The sequence below is a fragment of the Epinephelus moara genome, chromosome 9, assembly GCF_006386435.1.
Source record: "Epinephelus moara isolate mb chromosome 9, YSFRI_EMoa_1.0, whole genome shotgun sequence".
NCBI classification, from domain to species: Eukaryota; Metazoa; Chordata; class Actinopteri; order Perciformes; family Serranidae; genus Epinephelus; species Epinephelus moara.
In genome coordinates, this window is record NC_065514.1 from 15884241 (window position 1) to 15901443 (window position 17203).

Genomic DNA, 17203 nt, shown 5'->3' on the forward strand with positions numbered 1-17203 from the left:
GCCCCTTAATTTATGACACAGCAGCTGTAGAGGAGAAAAGCCAGTCTTCCCACACTCTCTTGCAGGACCTGAATGCTACACAACATCCATGTGTTCACTCCATCTTATGTCACATCCCAGCTCCAATTTAGATAATATAACGGCCTTCCAAGCTCTGCCCTAATTTTGAAAGAAGACATGCTCTTGATCATCGCTTCAGTTATATAACAGGATTATTATCATGGTTGACTAGCTTGTATTTGGCTGCTAATTCTAAAGTGGTGTATTATGTAAAACTTCGTTATCTCACATTAAAACCAGCCCATTAAAATGTCTGTACTCTTATTTTTAAAGGCAGTCCAGCACCATTTCCAGTTACCCTGTGACCAACTTATAAAGTGCCTCTCTATTCAAAGCAAGAGTATGGCCACGTATTGACTCGGCAGCTGCATACAGGGACACGGAGGTGAATAGAAGTGCCAACAGTGGATTTCAGGTATTTCAGTGAAGGTGAATTGGGTACATTTAAATAAATTCAGCTGATAAATATACTGCACATTCAAATCAAGTTCCCTTTTCTGACAGGATATGAAATTATTGGGTGTATTTTGAGATGACTGGGTAACAATTACTATAGTGCAGGATTTAACAGGAAGGTTAACAATGGGAACTACATTAGTCATGTATAGACAGACAACAGATGAGAACTTATACTGCAATTAGCCTTCCGTCGTATTTGGCTTTCATTTATGAGCCAACAATAGTGTCAGTTGTTTGATTAATATTGTGATTACGTGTTTCTGTATCTGTCCGCCCAAACAGTCTTTCTTTCAGGCGTTCCATTTGCACTGTGGTGGGTGTGATTTGTGATACAGTTGAAGACTTTAAAGAAGTGAAGGGCAAAACCTGACGACGAACAAAACAGTATAACTGTAGCAGGGATTCAGTAGCTCAAGATGCTAACGGCCGCTGTGACATGATGACCCCTGCTGGCTTACTCCCAAAGGACAAATTCTACTGGCAGATGTATTCATACTCTGGACTCAGCTCTACAATCTCCCCAGAGACAGAGGCAGCTAGTCTGCTTCTTTCAGGCCGCTGGCTGACTGGGACAAAGTGCTTCCAGCAAACCCTACATCAAATATTTAAAGTTGTAGGTGTGTGTGTGTGTGTGTGTGCGTCAAGTCAGATATGGATGCATGACAGCCGAAGTTGACGCTGCTGTTCACAGGTGATTAGCAGTCGAAATGTCAAACCTCCTTCCGCTCATGGCTAAAAAAATTGTAATTATTTTAATGCTACAACTGCAGGGGAGGAAATGTGAAATTTCAAATATGTTTGACACGTTCGCCGTGTGCTCTGCAGGCAGAAATTCAACGTCAGCAGCACCCCTGGAGGGCGTGTATCTGCAGATGGTCGCATGGATTACAATATTTAAAAAAAAAAAAGAAGAAGAAGAAATGGATTAGACAGACCTGCTGTGTTCTTCACAGCAGGCTGCGGCAGGAAAAAAAACTCAAAAGTCAAGCAGCTAAAAACATAGACATGGCACAGATCCCACAACAGGCGTGTCAAGGACAGAAGGGGTGTATCAAAGACCAGGACATGATCGTGCATACAGTAACGTGATGACTTTGAATGACTAATGACGTTTCATTTACGAAGCACCATTCTGCAAGGTCCTGTCCTCTGCAGTGTTAGCTGTACGATTAAAAGCTGTGTAAAGTGTTTTGCTTTTCTGGTTTTGTCACGTAGTTGCTACAAAGTATCTCAGAGTGTCTAACTATTGAACTCCTTAGTCAAGTTTGTGAGTGATGTGCTCTCACCAGATTCCCTGTTAGCGTCCTCCTCCTCAGTGGGCTGAGAGGGGTCATAGTAGTCAGCGCTGTATTTGAAGGCCACTGCATTGTAGGAGCCTTCGTCAGCCAGAGCCTCACTCAGACGTTTGTACTCCTCCTCTGTGGGAAACATACAACGGAGAGACATTTACAACAATGTTGATTATCAATTTAAATCAGCAAGCAGAGACTGACCATGATTTTCCATTTCGATGTAGCCCTGGAGAACATGTAATTGTGTTTTATACTTGAAAGCTGAAAATAAACTAAACAAACAAACAAACAAACAAACAAACAAACATGACGAAGGCTTGCCATGGAAAGAAAGATGAGAGGGTCGGGCTGGATTTTTTGGGATCTATCTAAGCTCTATCTCTTGTAGAAGCCATTGTTTCTAGCAAAGACAATGGCTTACAGGCGTTCTTCGGCGCTCATCCTCGGCACAGACTGACACGCGTATACTGCCCCCGTCAGTTCTGACAGGAATCGACATGGCGTGCTGAAGGCAAAGTTGTATCTGGTACTTACGGTACTGAAAAAAAACAAACAGGTACTGACGTATTTTTTGCGTGTTGGCATCGACTTGGTACCGAAGTATCGGTTCTCATGACAACCCTAGTTTCTTCTCATACAGGAAAAAACACAAGCACCTCTAAGGGTGTTTTCACACTTGGTCCTTTTCAGCCCACTAAGCGGACTCAGAAAGACTCCACTCCAAGAGAACTCAAACCCCTTTGAAGTGAACCAAACTCAGACCACCCAAGTCTGTGGTGCAGTTTGCTTAACCTGTGCACTGTGAACAGAAAGCGCTCCAGATTCACTCTGCTCTACATCAACCTGTGACGCTCGCAAGGACGCAGGACCAGTAGTAGGTTGGTCCAAGAAAGATACTACACATCTCCAGATGTGAAATGTGGAATACATCAAACGGCAGCAGTCTACAGCACAGAAACGCTAAGGTTTTCCTCGAATTTTAAGTTCATCTGGAAGCGAGGGGCTTCATAACTGCCCTGCAGGGGCACGTCATAGTAAAGACAAAACTATGTCAAAATATATTATATATAGTGTGAACGGAAAGAGGACTAAGGCCCCATCAGAGCTGAAGTGGACCAGAAAGAGAACTGAGTCCTTTTTCAAATGAACTGACAATGTGAACTCAAAAAGAACTGAGTCCTTTAGTCCACTTTTTGGTGCACTTTAAGAGGACTGACTTGGTTTGTTTAAAAAGGACTATATGTGAAAACACCCTACGAGCCACATGCAAGAAGGTCCTGAAGAAAGTCGAATCGGCAAAGTATTGCTTTGCTAGTCCAGGTCAGACCTGGGTTCATTGTGGCTAGCTGCGAGCAACTGTTGATTTCACTCATCCGCATCCCTGGATATACACTGCACCTGGCTACAGGAGCCATTTAGCTCAAACTTGCAGAGTATGCCTTGTAGTTGGGTCAGATCGAGGTCAGATCATGTTACACACTGATGCTTCTGAGAACCCTGGATTTTGTTTGAAATGTTAATTGATTTTCCAAGATAAAACAACACACAAACATACAAAACATGCAAACAAAACAGCTCAGCTCGGCTCACTGATACAAGCACTTGTACATGAAAGAGAGTCAGGCATTATATAATATTAAAAAAAAGAAAAATGTCCATACTACATAAACCCTCGGGTAAGAATAGCTGAGATATTCAATCCTATATAGGACATAAAAGGCTCCCATGTTCTATGAAATACACAGTCTTTAGAATTCCGCATACATGTCAAGTGATCTGAAGAAACATTTTCTGTTTCTGTTATCTAATTCAGACGTATGCATTTTCTTGCACATAAAGTTAAGCATTTTATTAAACTTCTCTTCATATTTCTCAGTAATGAAGCCATTTGGTATCCCAAGCAGCATGCACACTGGATCCTTTTCGTGATTAATGGCTAAATTTTAAGACCCCTGGACAGTTCTTTCCAATGTAAGCGACGGTGCAGTAAACTTTAGATTTACAGTCATGCATTCTCATAATAACTGATGATCTTTATGATATAGTAATAATAATATCGTGATTGATGCCATGTGATTTCATTCTCAGTCATGGCAAATCCTTGCACAAGCCCACAGATCAATAGAAAAGACTGAAAGAGAAGTACTTACAGGTCGCTGGATAAATATACATGGTTATTTGGCCCCAGACACCAACCCTTTTCTATTGAAATTCATGGCGAACTCTATCTTTATTAAAGAAGCAAGGGTAAAATTGCCACTAAAAATATCAATATTTCTAATGCTTTCCTGCTGTCCCTTCAGTGGACAGATGGGTAATAGCCTGAGTGAATGGGGTCAGGCCTCCAAATTCAAGGGCAAACTAGTCTAGGGGATGAACCCTCTGCAGCAAGTGCGTAAGTGTGTGCGTGTGACACAAATCATTAGCTGACTCATTCTGTCCTGTCAGTTTGGGCATAAGACACCATATTTCACATAAAACTGTGGCTTATTAATTCAATTACAGTCATTAAGTCTGTCTTTCAGAAGGGTGCTTTGTCATCAAAACAGCCTGTTTCATTATAATGTAAAACGACCGAGATGCAAGTATCGAAGAGTTGAAAGTAATTTCCATAGAAATGGCAGCTGTTGAGCTCAGAGTCAAAGCCAGTCTTTTTTAAAGAGATGGAAAGCTGAAAGTGCTTTAGAAAGGGATGTAACGCTGTCGAAAATCCATCCTGGAAAAATCAAGATTTTGCTAAGAAGCCTGGATGTATAGACGTACACAGAAATTGTCAAAGTTGCTGTACTCTGTCTGTCATACTGGTGTTAGATGTTAGTCCGTGGGGGAAGCATTAAAAGAGGACACTGAGATTAAATCATTTCAGGACATCAACTCAAACACAAAGAAGAAAAGTGAACATTTTAACTTGAGACATCAGTAATAAAGGCAGAAATAAACACCACAAAGTGTCAAAGATTTGGGAGCATTTCAATTTGACAGAGGCAATGCGGCTGCGCCAGGTTGGCAGTATTTGTGTTTCGTTATGGCTTGCCCTGCAACCTTGGCTTCCACAAACGTATTAAGCCAAAGTGAGAGCTGCCTGCAAGGATCAGTATCTGCCAGATAAGTACAAGGGACAAGACTGCTGCTGGTGGGGAATTAATATCTGCCACTGGAATGCAAGCATCAGACCTTTTGTAAGTGCTGTAACAATATGCCAGTAGGATAGTAGCTGTTTATGTTGTTTGCTACCATATGCCACTGAAACAACACAGAGATGTGGTGCAGCAATTTAACAAGTCTTAAGGCACATTTTTGTAGGTTATGTTCTTACCAGAGGTCTTTCCATTCTGTGTATTTGAACAGTCGATAAATAGTGTGATTTTTTTTGTTTTTAGAAAAGTATACATGCACAGAATACACTTACTGTACACAGTAAACAGAATTTCTAACTGTAGTGCAAGTTACATAATGATAAGGTTCTCACGTCTTGTTTAAAATACATGCAGAACAAGCAGATATTTACTTTGAAACCATCCGACATGACCTAATAAGTACAGACTGACATTAAGATGTGCCACGTGTGTGTTACGTATCCAAACTAGCACCCTGCCCACCTTGTCTGGCCTCCTCTTCAAGCAGGTCAGTGTGCAGAGCCAGGTACCTCTCCTCATCGCACAGCGCCTCAATCCTGGCCTCCTCCTCCGACAGCTGGTAGGATGTATTCCATGACCCGCTGTCATACTCTGAAAGGTCATGTAAGTGACCACGCCCATCGTATCTGTTGGATGATAGCAAGAATTAGAAAGAAGGAAGTCGACAAAGCCTTTTATACACAATATGGACCTACTTACCAAATGAGGGGGGACCTAAAACCCAAAATTTACAACTTGAAAAATGCTCTACCTCTGTTAGTCTGTCATGAGTATAGTTGTAAAATACTGAAAGTTGTGAAAATTTCTCATAATACAGACAACAAAATTATGCACTAACCTTGGGCCTTAATTGTCGATAGTGCTCTAAGGATAACCTAGCAAGCTCCCTGCAGCTATTTCCTTCTTGGACAAGTCTTACAAACCAACAACCCTACATCAAAAGCAAAAAACAAAAGAGAAACAAACAAAGCAACTCGCCTCTTACCTTACAGGGTTCAATTTCCCCCCTGTAACACTCATCATTACTTCTACATCTGCAAAGAGAGTTACATTCACACAAACCCGAGCACATAAATACCTATCCGCAAGAACCCAAATGGACGACATTTTCCAGGGTTCGTCCCTCTACGCCACTTCTCAGTTGCAGTTTCTTCACGAAGACAAAGAAATGGGGTGCTGTAGTTGCCATTCGGGGTTTGGCAGGACCCCTTTAGCCTACCTTGCTGGGGAAGAAACTGGGTTATGTGATAAAGACACACATACAAATGCTGTACAAATGAAACACAAGTTGGGCCACTGCAGATCAAGGTGACTCAAAAGAATAAATGCACAATTTAAAGGCTCAATAGTTTAAGATTAATTTATTATATGTTCTGTATGGAGGTGGCAAAAAAACATCACCCTGTCACCCACAAAGGAAAGCACATTTAAATCTTCTGTTAATTGGTAAACCCTGATATTTTACATTGGCATTGAGATACATTTTGAATCACCTTAAGTGCCGTAACTTTAGTCTTGGTTAGAATTTGCTCTGGCCTTGTGGATATCAGCACAGGTCATTCGCTTTGTGTACATATTGGTATTTTCTGCAAATCTCAATCTGAAAATGACAGAAAGAAGGAAACATCTTCTCCATTATACTCCATTTTGACCTCTATTTTACTCTACTGTAGTGTATGCCTGGAGTAAAAGTTTCCAGAGGAAATTCTCCCAACATGCCAAGATGCAAAGCCCACCTAAAAGCTAACCTTTGTTGTCTTAAATTATATGAAATTGAAATGCTTTTATTGTCTCTAAAATACACATAATTGGCAGTTTAGGAGGTACAAAGCAAAACTAACGCACTCATATAGACACAGCTCTGCAACAAAACCTATCTACATGAATACTTTTACTTTTTGTTTAAACTATTAAACCTTGTCCACCCCATTTGTTTCAGTGTTGTGTTACACTGCAGTAGTTTCAGCTATCAACTTAGCTACTGAGTGTACATTGATGCTTCAGCATCGTGGCTAACGTTAGCAAAGTCTGGCAAGGATTTGCATCTTCACATGCTATTCTAGAAACTTCAGATACCATTTGTTGTCAGTTCAGCACATCCAAAAACAAGTTAGCAGGCAAGGAATTAAAGACACTCGTCGCCAGTTGCAGGTGTTTCCAAGCTTCTGCAAGACAAACTCCAAGTGGTCCCTTGAATTGTGAAACAGGCTAACGGACAGCATAGATGGTTAGCATAATGTTTCGGTCTAAGTTTGTTCAACCGACCTATCAATCATGATGCTCTTGTCCCCCATCCATGGGATAAGATGTTTTCCATGTTCGTGGTAAAGAGCCCTTTCGTCGTCTGGGAACAGTTTGCAGGCATATCCGAACACCAAGAGGTCGGCGTATTTATCACTGTCACTCACATCCTTCTTCACCGGTTTGTTGTTGTGGTCCTTCTTCGCCGCTCCGCGACGATACATCTCCCAGTTACTCGTGAAAACAAATTAACTACGCTAAAAAATTTCAATGAAGGTGTAGTAATTGTTATCTGAGAGCCAAATAGCTCATAGGTGACCTAAATGTTACGATAATCCGTGATATGTTACCCCAAAACAAAATTCTACGAGCCTTCAGCCGCCATGTTGGAAAGCTAGTAAATGTAGCTGTGTTTCCGGTCCGCACTTATGGCAATTTGTCAGCGTTACTTAAACGTATCCTCATGTAAAATAAATCACATCACAGCTCTAAAGTATTTTATGAAGCCTTTTCGTTTTATCAAACACTATAAATTATATATGTGAGTCGTATTTTTGCCAGTTTAGTTTTCACGTCTGTCGAATGTGCTGATGGTGAATGTATCTAACTGTTACACTGGGCTGTTGCAGCTGTACTGAACGCACTGAGCTGATCAAGCAGGCAACCCACATTACAGTGAATGTGAGGCCACATTTGAGCATTTATTCTGATTCATTAGTGGCCCACGGAGCATTATGGTTCAAAGGCAAGAGTATACTTAGGCTATGTTTGTTGGTAAAAGGAGCTGAAAGACAGAGTAAATGTTAGATAAATAGAGGGATTTAAATCAGAGACAGTAGATCCAAATATGTCCAACCTGCATACGTAGGCCTATTGCTTTGCATGTTTTAACTAGTTCCCTACAAATCATGCACTCTTCATTGCTGCCAATCATATGCCGATTGCTTAATTGCAAGCTGAAAGTTAAAGTGACTAAGAGAACAGCTGACCATATTGTAGCCAGAGGTTGTCTCCCTCTCGGCCACTGAATGGCACTGTGCCAGGATGGTGCCGGCACCTATATATCCAGGTGGGTTGCCACACCTCCCCCTCTCTCCTCCCTCTCCATCTGATCTCCCCTGGTGGTGGTGTTTCTCACGATTCCCTTTTTTCGTTGGTGTGCAGTGTCACAGGTGGTTAGTTTGCAGACCCCTCTCCCCTTTTTGATTCCCAGCCGCTCTGGTAAGCCCCAGCCCTGTCCTCATTCCCTTATTATTAGTTTGTTATCAGTGATTGGTTCTTTATTAAATCCTGGTGTTCATGACATTTTAGCTTTACAATTGCATATCCTCCTAAGACCCAAACCTTTGTTTGGTACGCATTTTTAATTTCTCCTAGCTATTTGGGATTGGTGGAACCTGATTAGTATAAAAACTAAACATTGTCAACGATAATAAAATCCCAGTGTCCTCAAACAAGACAATAATAAAGTCTCAATGTCCTCAAACGAGTACTTTGTAATTACAGCATCTTATCTTGTTACTGTTGCAAAAATTGGTAAAAAAAAATTTGTAGGGCTTATCAAACTACAAGCGTTATCAATCATAAATAAGTTTCAACCATAAAATTTAATCAGGTTTTGTACCTTGTTCACTTTCATTTCCGGATCGGCTGCAGACTGACCTAGAAGATACAAAGATACTGTAGCTGCCATCTTGTTTTTACATGGATTAGTGTATTCTGGTCTTACTACCACTAGATGGCACAAAAAAGTGTCCACAAACGAGGACAACAGGCCAAAGTTTAGCAAAATGAAGAACAAGGTCTTAATAATTTCCTTAGGTGAAATTCCCAATTCCCAAACTTTCTTTGCCTTCCCACGCCACAATATATCAGACGGCAATTTTATTAGTGCTACAGTGGAGAGAGGAGATCAAATCCCCGTGAATATTAATATGCTCAGATTCAAGTGCAGCCCTGGCCAGTTTCAGAAATACCTCTTCAAGATATGGACAGGATATTCTTTATGATATTTTGTTACTGTTGTAAAGAATCATAAAATTAGGAATTGATGTACAGTTTATATGGCTACAAACACAAGTAGAATTTCAGCAGAATGAAATGGTAGATCACCTTGGCAAAAGTGGAATAAAAGCAAATCAAGTAGAGTTGGTAATACCAGTGAGCAAAGCAGAAGCAAAAACTTTTGAATGGAAAAAAGATGCAGTGCCAGAGGTTATGGGACATAGATACTAAGGGAAGACTTTTTTAAAAGATTCAGAAAGAAGTAAGAGAGGGAAGGTCACTGGGGACAAATAGGAAAGAAGTGTGCCTGATCAGTAGAATCAGAACAGGACAAATTCATCTCTACACCTTACTGGAAAACAACAATGCAGAATGTGTGAAGCCTGTAATTTAACAGAGACTGTGGACCATGCTATTTGTCAGTGTCCTAAATATGCATGTGAAAGACAGTTGCTGAGGAGTGGACTGGAAGTGAAAGGAATTAAACACCTGGACCTTAAAACAATATTTGCAAATAGCGCTGGAATGTCGGTTTTTAAGCATATCTTCAATTATCTATAAAATACTGGACTAATGGCAGGACATAAGGACACTGTAACATAACAGTTAGTGGCGATAATGCTCCGCCTGGTTGCAAGTTGCCATTAAAAAGAAGACGACGATGGGTAGTGGTCAATGTTGGAACTGCAGGTCATGTGACACCAGGCCGTTGAGGCTACTCAATGCATGTTACATTTGTGAAGAATTTTTTTTCCCTTGCATGCCTCCATGGTGAATGGAAATTCAATAGAGGTTAACATGGTAACTTTAAAGAAAAGACATATTACGATCAGGGTCAAGGTAGAATTTAGATTTATTCCATATGCAAATCTCAGAATAGGGAGACAGTATTTGCAAGGCCTGGAACAGGTCATCAAGATGGCTGAGAGGATCAGCAGCTTCCCCCTACCAAACCTTTTTGACATTCACTCAGGCTGTCTTCTCACACGGGCCACAAATATAAGGTCAGACCCCTCACACTCCGGACACTCCCTCTTCATCAACCTCCATCACACACACAAACAAGCTATGGAACAGCTTTTTCCCCGGAGCTGTGGACAGATTCCAGAGACTATAGATGGGTGTTCTGGGGACATCAAGCAGCAGTAGATACTGGCATATGCACCCCATGAGCAGGTAAATGGACTGCCAGGTTTCAAATCTTAATCCACTTTAAAAAACATCCATATTTTTTTCCTGGCAGCTTGGTGTCAGTTATTTACTTAAGGTTGACTGCCACCTCCCTGGTGACGTACAGGGTGCTATTGATAGTGAAGTATGTCTGAGTTGAGTGGATTATTTCAATATTCAGGAGGAGCAAAGATATGGTTGAGTAGAGATGTGATGGTGCAGCGAAGAGAAGGCTAATCAGCCGGTGCAGTGGACTGGTACCTGTCTGACTATTGAAGAGAATCAATACTTGGACGAGCTTGGGAACAAGTGCAAACTATATGTTTTAGATGAGAGGAGCCGAGAGAGTATAGCTAAAGCCCACTGACCTTAAAAGCAGACAAACGGAAGTAGACTTTATGACTTTTAAAATTGAGGTAGCCCCCGCAGCAGACGTGGATTTGAAGAAAGTTTTGGCCTAGATTTGTTTGGATAGTAATTTAGTTGTGTCCCTGATTAACCACTGAGTTTCATTTCTGGTTATTTTTTAAACCGGTAAACTAAGATCAATAGTGGAAATCATTTTTAAGCCTTTCCAGCTCTGTTCCTGTCCTTTTCAAGCATGCATCTGTACCAATAATCTCTTATACAAATCTGGCAGCACAGATGGTGGAATTGAAACACTCACTATTGTTTTCTCTGATGAATGCAATGCAGCCAGAAATATTTGGGAATGAATAGCACACTGGAGAAGACTTGAGAGAGCCTGTTTCTCAATATGATTTTAATAGCCCTACTATTACAGAATTTTTCACTTTTTATTTATTCTTAAAATATTATTTATCAACAACAGCTCAGCCCGTGGGCATCAAACCTACATACAGTATCTGACCCACACAGCCAAAGGTGAGGTGTGAGGAAGCAGAGGTTTGAGTAAGTGCTCACAGGAATAACAATCACAGAGACGAGTGTGGGAATATGTGGCATATTGCATGTATTTTCAAATCTCTCAAAAATAATCGTCATTGAGTGAGAGTGAGGTAAATTATTATGATGGTTAAAACATACATTGAATAATATGATATTTTATAACCTGCCGCTGCAAACCAAGCACAAAAGAAGCTTTAATTGGCTATTGATTTGTCTCACTCTCCATTCTAGTCTGTTGTCTAAGTGACTGTGAGGAGCATCACACTCAAGGTGAACTCAGATCAGCTGTCTCAACAGAGTGTCAATTCAGCTTAGCTTGTAGCCAGAGTGTACAGCAGCATACTAAGCATGTCACATGTTAAAGTGATTTTAAAGACCCCAATTTGTTGTTGTAATGCTTCAAAAAGCAGATCGGCTACAAGGAAAACACTTGTTCTACTCAACTGTGCACTCTCCTCATCGAGGTCACCACCCTGCGCATCACATTTACACAGACAGTCTGTGTATTAATGATTTAAATCACAGGAGGACAGTTAATTTATTTTTTCTTCTTTTGAGATTCACTTCAGCACACAAAGTGGTGGTGGCATGGTGGTGAGCTTGCATGTTCTCCCCATGTCAGTGTCGGTTTTCTCCCGGTACTCCGGCTTCCTCCCACAGTCCAAAGACATGCAGGTTAATTGGTGACTCTAAATTGTCCGTAGGTGTGAATGTGAGTGTGAATGGTTGTCTATCTCTATGTGTCAGCCTTGTGATAGTCTGGTGACCTGTCCAGGGTGTACCACGCCTCTCACCCAATCAGTACGTTTACATGCACAGCTTAATCGAGCTATGCTCAAAATTCGATTTTGGCGTCTAATCGGACTTCTGTCCTTGTCCCAGTTTACATGCAACTGAGAAAATCAAATTACTGACGGGAACATGTCCTCCTCCTCAACACTAGGTGGCGATATGCGTCCTTTCAGCGGGTTTATACGGCCCCCTTTCCGGTTGACCTATTACGTCACTTAATAATAAACAACTGGAGTCAGGCGGCAGTTACGTCACTTAATAATAAACAACTGGAGTCAGGCGGCAGACCGGCATTTTCGGACAACAGCAAGATGGATAATCGTACAGCTTTGTTCATCTCATACATAATGTACGCGTTACTGATTGTGCAGATAAGGTGCACGCTATCCCTCGTGGTCATGGTGATTTTGAGAGGCAGACAAGAACGCCGTATGCTGTTGGAGGGCTACAACAATAGCATGTCTTGTCTGTTCCAGGGTCATACGCCAACGCGGGGGGTGTGGAGCATGCGCACATGCATTGTCTAGTTTAACTCCGATTAAGGCGTATACATGCCGGAAAAAAACGAATTCCAATCGCATTATCTGGGTGTCTTAATCGGAGTTGGAGAACTCCGATATTAGTCGGAGTAACGCGTTTACATGCACTTCAGTTGTCCAGTTATAGTCGGATTAAGGCAATAATTTGTTTTTTTCAAGTGTCATGTAAATGTAGTGAATGTCAGCTGGGATAGGCTCCAGCACCCCGCGACCCCAAACAAGATAAGAAGTTACGGAAAATGAATGACTGAACATGAAGTTGTGATTTCATTGACAACATCATCTAAATCATAAGCATTATAGCAGTTGAAAAGGAGTTTCAGGTGTTAGTTACAGTGGAGGTGAACTGGAGAGTTTCCACCTTTATTTTAAGTCATAGCTCAAGTTCTTGACCTGTTTTGAGTTAGTAAGGAAAAAAGAAAAGAAAAAACGTTGAAGTACCCATATGATGCTCCTTTTCAGGTTCATACTGGTATTTGGGGTTTCTACTAGAACATGTTTACATGCTCTGATGTGAAAAAACAACAACTTTTTTTTCATATTGTCTGCATGAATATGCACCCTCTGGCTGATGCTCCCATTTGGCGCCTGTCTCTTTAAGACCCTGCTCACCCCGAACAGCTCACTTTTGCTCTGACCTGTCAGTTACTCATTTTCCACAGTCATCGCCTGGCTTGGCTTGCCTTGGTTTGGCTTGGTTTGGGCCGTCAGCCCAGCACAGCAGGGATTTGCATTTCTATTACAACAAGGCTACCTTCTTGAAGGTGTGTCTTAAACTGTTGACAGCTTGTCTTTAGTGATGATGTTTAAAAGCAGCGGCTAATCCACAGCTAAGTGCCCCATTATTTTTGCTGCATGTGTTTTTCCACAGCAGGGCAGGTAAAAGAAGTTTACCTGTTGGAGGTGAGCTGTTTGCAGAGATGCAGTAAGAGCCTGCTCTTCATCAACATCTCACTGTGGCTCTCTCTGCTTTTACTCTTCCTCCCTGCCGTATTATTAGACTCGCCTTTATTAAAGAGAATCTACTGACACAGTTACACTAATTCAGAAATAAACACATTTAATTTCCTATAGGTTCTTCACAATAAAAGTCCCCTGTTATTTTGTCATGTATAAACTTTTATTGTGAAGCGGCAAAATAAGGAAATGTGGAATTCTTGAGCAGCAACTTCTAATACAGCTGATAGCGAACATAAACAGTAAAATAAAGCAGATATCTAAAGTAAAAACAGGATGCAGGAGAGAAACTAAACTCCAGTTAGAAGCTACAAAAGTACTGAAAGTGAACACAGAGACATTTAAAAACGCCTTTCTCTCTGGTCTCTTGCAGACAGAGGTGAGTAGAGTTTTGCAACACACACACTTGTGTCAGGTGGAGAAGCGGGGTCATCGGGGGTTGGCTACAGGCTACAGTTGGCAAGACGTCACAGTTACTCACTTGAGGGTGGGTGGTCCGGCTTTTGGACCTACTCTGGAGAAGGCCTAGCCTGGTTCCAGACCATAGACCCCGCCCACTCAACTGAGTAGGCTTGCATCTTTGGTCTGGCATCACTCAACTGAGTAGGCTTGCATCTTTGGTCTGGCATACTGCAATGAATTTGCGATTTATCTCGTCCAAACGATGGACGGACCAATGAACGCCGGGGGTGGGGGCGGGTCTAGCGATTAGCCAATCAGGGCCACGCTGATGTCAAGCTGTGCGCCGGTGGGTAACTGATGAGGATAGCAACAATGGCGACCGCTACAGATCCTACAGACCACATTAACGATGCTATCGAGGTATTTCGCCACTACTCGCGTTAATGGAGGACCAAATTAAGGAAGCTGCTAAACTGGATTTAACGGCGATGCAGCTGGGCCTGCACAATGATGGAGAGATTTAAAACGGGCAATGCTCGCTTGTTTTCGGCACCCCAAAGGCATGGATACTAATGACGTCAGATTCTGGGTGAGTCGTTGATCTCTACTGATTGGTTAGGGAAAAATCAAATTCCCTCCCCCTTGTAAATCGCCTTCGATGGAGGCGATGTCAGACTGAAGGTTCTGGGAGCTTCAGTCTGACACTCAGGCTAGAGAAGGCCCATCTCTGGCACAACTTAGCGTGGCACAACGCATCTAAACTGATAATGGAAACACAAATCGGCGCAGCATGGCTTGACTCAGCGCTGCCAAAAGTGACAGTGGAAAAGGCCCAAGTGTTTCCAGGCCGTTTATATCCGCGCTGTCAGCATCTTTACACCATTATTGTATAGCATAGTTGCGACATCACAACTTTACAGAAGCCCTGATAGCTCTTTTAAAGGCAGTTTATGACTACAAACTGTAAGCTTTTCTCTGTGGATTAAGCATTTTGATACTTTCACAATATTTATAAAGCACCTGTAATGCTTTAATTAAAACAGATTAATTTAATTGAAAAAGATTAAAAAAGAATCAGACTTTTTACACTATGGGAACATAAAAAGTGATTTCACAGGAAGCCTCAAAGCAAATGTAAAAATAATAGTTGCATTACGGTGCCACATTAATGTGGTGGATGAGTAATAATGAGTGCATAAGCTTGTAGTGCATGGGATGAGTATATATCTCAGTGTGTATGAGAAACACTCAGATTAATATAACACAATAATGTTTTTATGCCTGGACATAAACAATAGTTCTATTTAGTGTCAAAGTATTTATCACGTAAGGCCTGACTAGCTCATTAAGCCTAATGAAGTCCGCAGCTGAGATTGCGTACTTCAGTCCCATAAAGGAGATCAAGCAGATTGGCTTTGCAGCCCTTGCCACAAAGCTTTTATCTCTCCCCTCTATTATTTACAACCCCTGGCTGTATTTTGTTAAAATATGTCCACAGGTTCCGACGAACACACTCGTGGACGCAGAGGGCGAAACAAGTAGGACAGAGAGCGAGGGAGCATCAAAGTGTTCAGACAACGGTTTGTGGTGCTGGAGTGGAAACAGCTGTGTGTGTTGTACAAATACATACTGGAACTCGGTCACGTTTTTGTTTGTTAGTAAATATTCTCACCAGTATAGCTGTGACGTATGGTTGAATATGAGCTAAGTTATTCATATGGGTCTCTACTGCATATTCATACGCGGGATTTACATGACATTAATGCACCATCATGTATGCACTGACATGAAATAAATGATAAGGTTGATGGTGTGTGAGCTCACGGCTTTCCTTATTAAAAAATACCTGCGTATCTCTCCACGTTTAAATAATTAAAATGTAATTGTTGCCATATTTCACTGCGTGCAGTAAAATTTTGGTACTTTTCATGCGGTTCCATGTGCTCTTTAAGATTAGCAGTCATTAACATGAAGTCATTTATAAAACCAGCCTTACATGTTGTGTTTGTGCACATCTGACAGGTTTGAAACTGGAGTAACACAAATTAGCCCTAATTATCACTCGTCCAACATGAGTCTTTAAAGTGTTGGCTGCTACATATGCCATGTTGGGCTTCCTTCATAAGCATTGTAATAACCCATTCTTAATCACTAGGTGGTAATTAAATACCTTGAAGACGTGTATTCACAGATGGCCGGAGAGCAAAGCAGGAGGGTGAGGGAGCCATTTGGAAGCTGCGGGCAGATGTTTAGCTGAACAACAAAGCCCTCCTACACTTATGGTATTTATATGGATAATTTATGCGTCTCCCTTCTGTCGCCCTCTTTCTCTGGGCATGAATTAGTGTTGACATGTGAGGATGGCCGGATGTAAACAGCTCAGTGGTTGGGGCTTGAGTGCAGTTTTTAGTCATATGGCAGCAGGAAGATTGTTTTTTTTTTGGTAATATTTTAAAAGCTTTTCCAACAGAAAAATATGGAGTTAGATTTGTGTCTTTATTACATGCGAGAAAATAAATGATATGAGAGAAAAAAAAAAATGTTTGAGAGAGAAAAAAAATATTTGAGAAAAAGTTTTCACACTGATAGCAAAAAATAATATTTGAGACTAAAAAAAGTTTTGAGAGAAAGTATTTGTCATANCTTTATTACATGCGAGAAAATAAATGATATGAGAGAAAAAAAAAATGTTTGAGAGAGAAAAAAAATATTTGAGAAAAAGTTTTCACACTGATATCAAAAAATAATATTTGAGACTAAAAAAAGTTTTGAGAGAAAGTATTTGTCATAGAATATAATTTTTATTTTTTTTTTTAGATTTAAAAAATGATTTCCGAGAAAAAAAAACTCTCTCAAAAAAAAATATTTTTTACTCTCAAATATTATTTTTTGCTATCAGTGTGAAAACATTTTCTCTCAAAAAAAATTGTTTCTCAAAACATTTTTCTTCTCTCTCTCAAAACTTAAGTCTTGCTCTCGTGTCAGGATTTTGCTTTCGCTGCGAAAATAATGTCATGGGCGGGGCCACGTTCCTATTGGCCAGTCTCAGTCGAATTGACAGCTGGGTGAGGATCATCTTGGGAGTCGAATTCAACTGAATCATTCATCATCTGTGTCATCATCTTACCCAAACATTGGAGTCTCCACTCCCAAATAACGCAGCACATCTATGCCGGTGAATCGACCATGGTGGATGAATGATTCAGTTGAATGTGAATCGACCATGGTGGATGAATGATTC

The 17203-nt window shown here is 41.0% G+C and overlaps 1 protein-coding gene across 2 annotated transcripts in view; it reads right to left on the bottom strand.

The window, feature by feature from the left end:
• Nucleotides 1-7582, bottom strand: part of sfswap (splicing factor SWAP) — an 80981-nt gene extending 73399 nt beyond the window's left edge. The window contains exons 1-3 of one of the 2 annotated variants that reach the window (XM_050053580.1): nucleotides 7214-7582; nucleotides 5411-5574; nucleotides 1806-1937 (exon numbers count right to left, since the gene is read on the bottom strand). In XM_050053580.1, the coding sequence (XP_049909537.1) occupies nucleotides 1806-1937; nucleotides 5411-5574; nucleotides 7214-7413 (496 nt within the window). In that variant the 5' untranslated portion in view covers nucleotides 7414-7582. Of the gene's footprint in view, nucleotides 1-1805; nucleotides 1938-5410; nucleotides 5575-6026 lie in introns of both variants that reach the window. The other variant, XM_050053581.1, reaches the window with a different exon arrangement.
• Between the last annotated feature and the right edge of the window lie 9621 nt (nucleotides 7583-17203).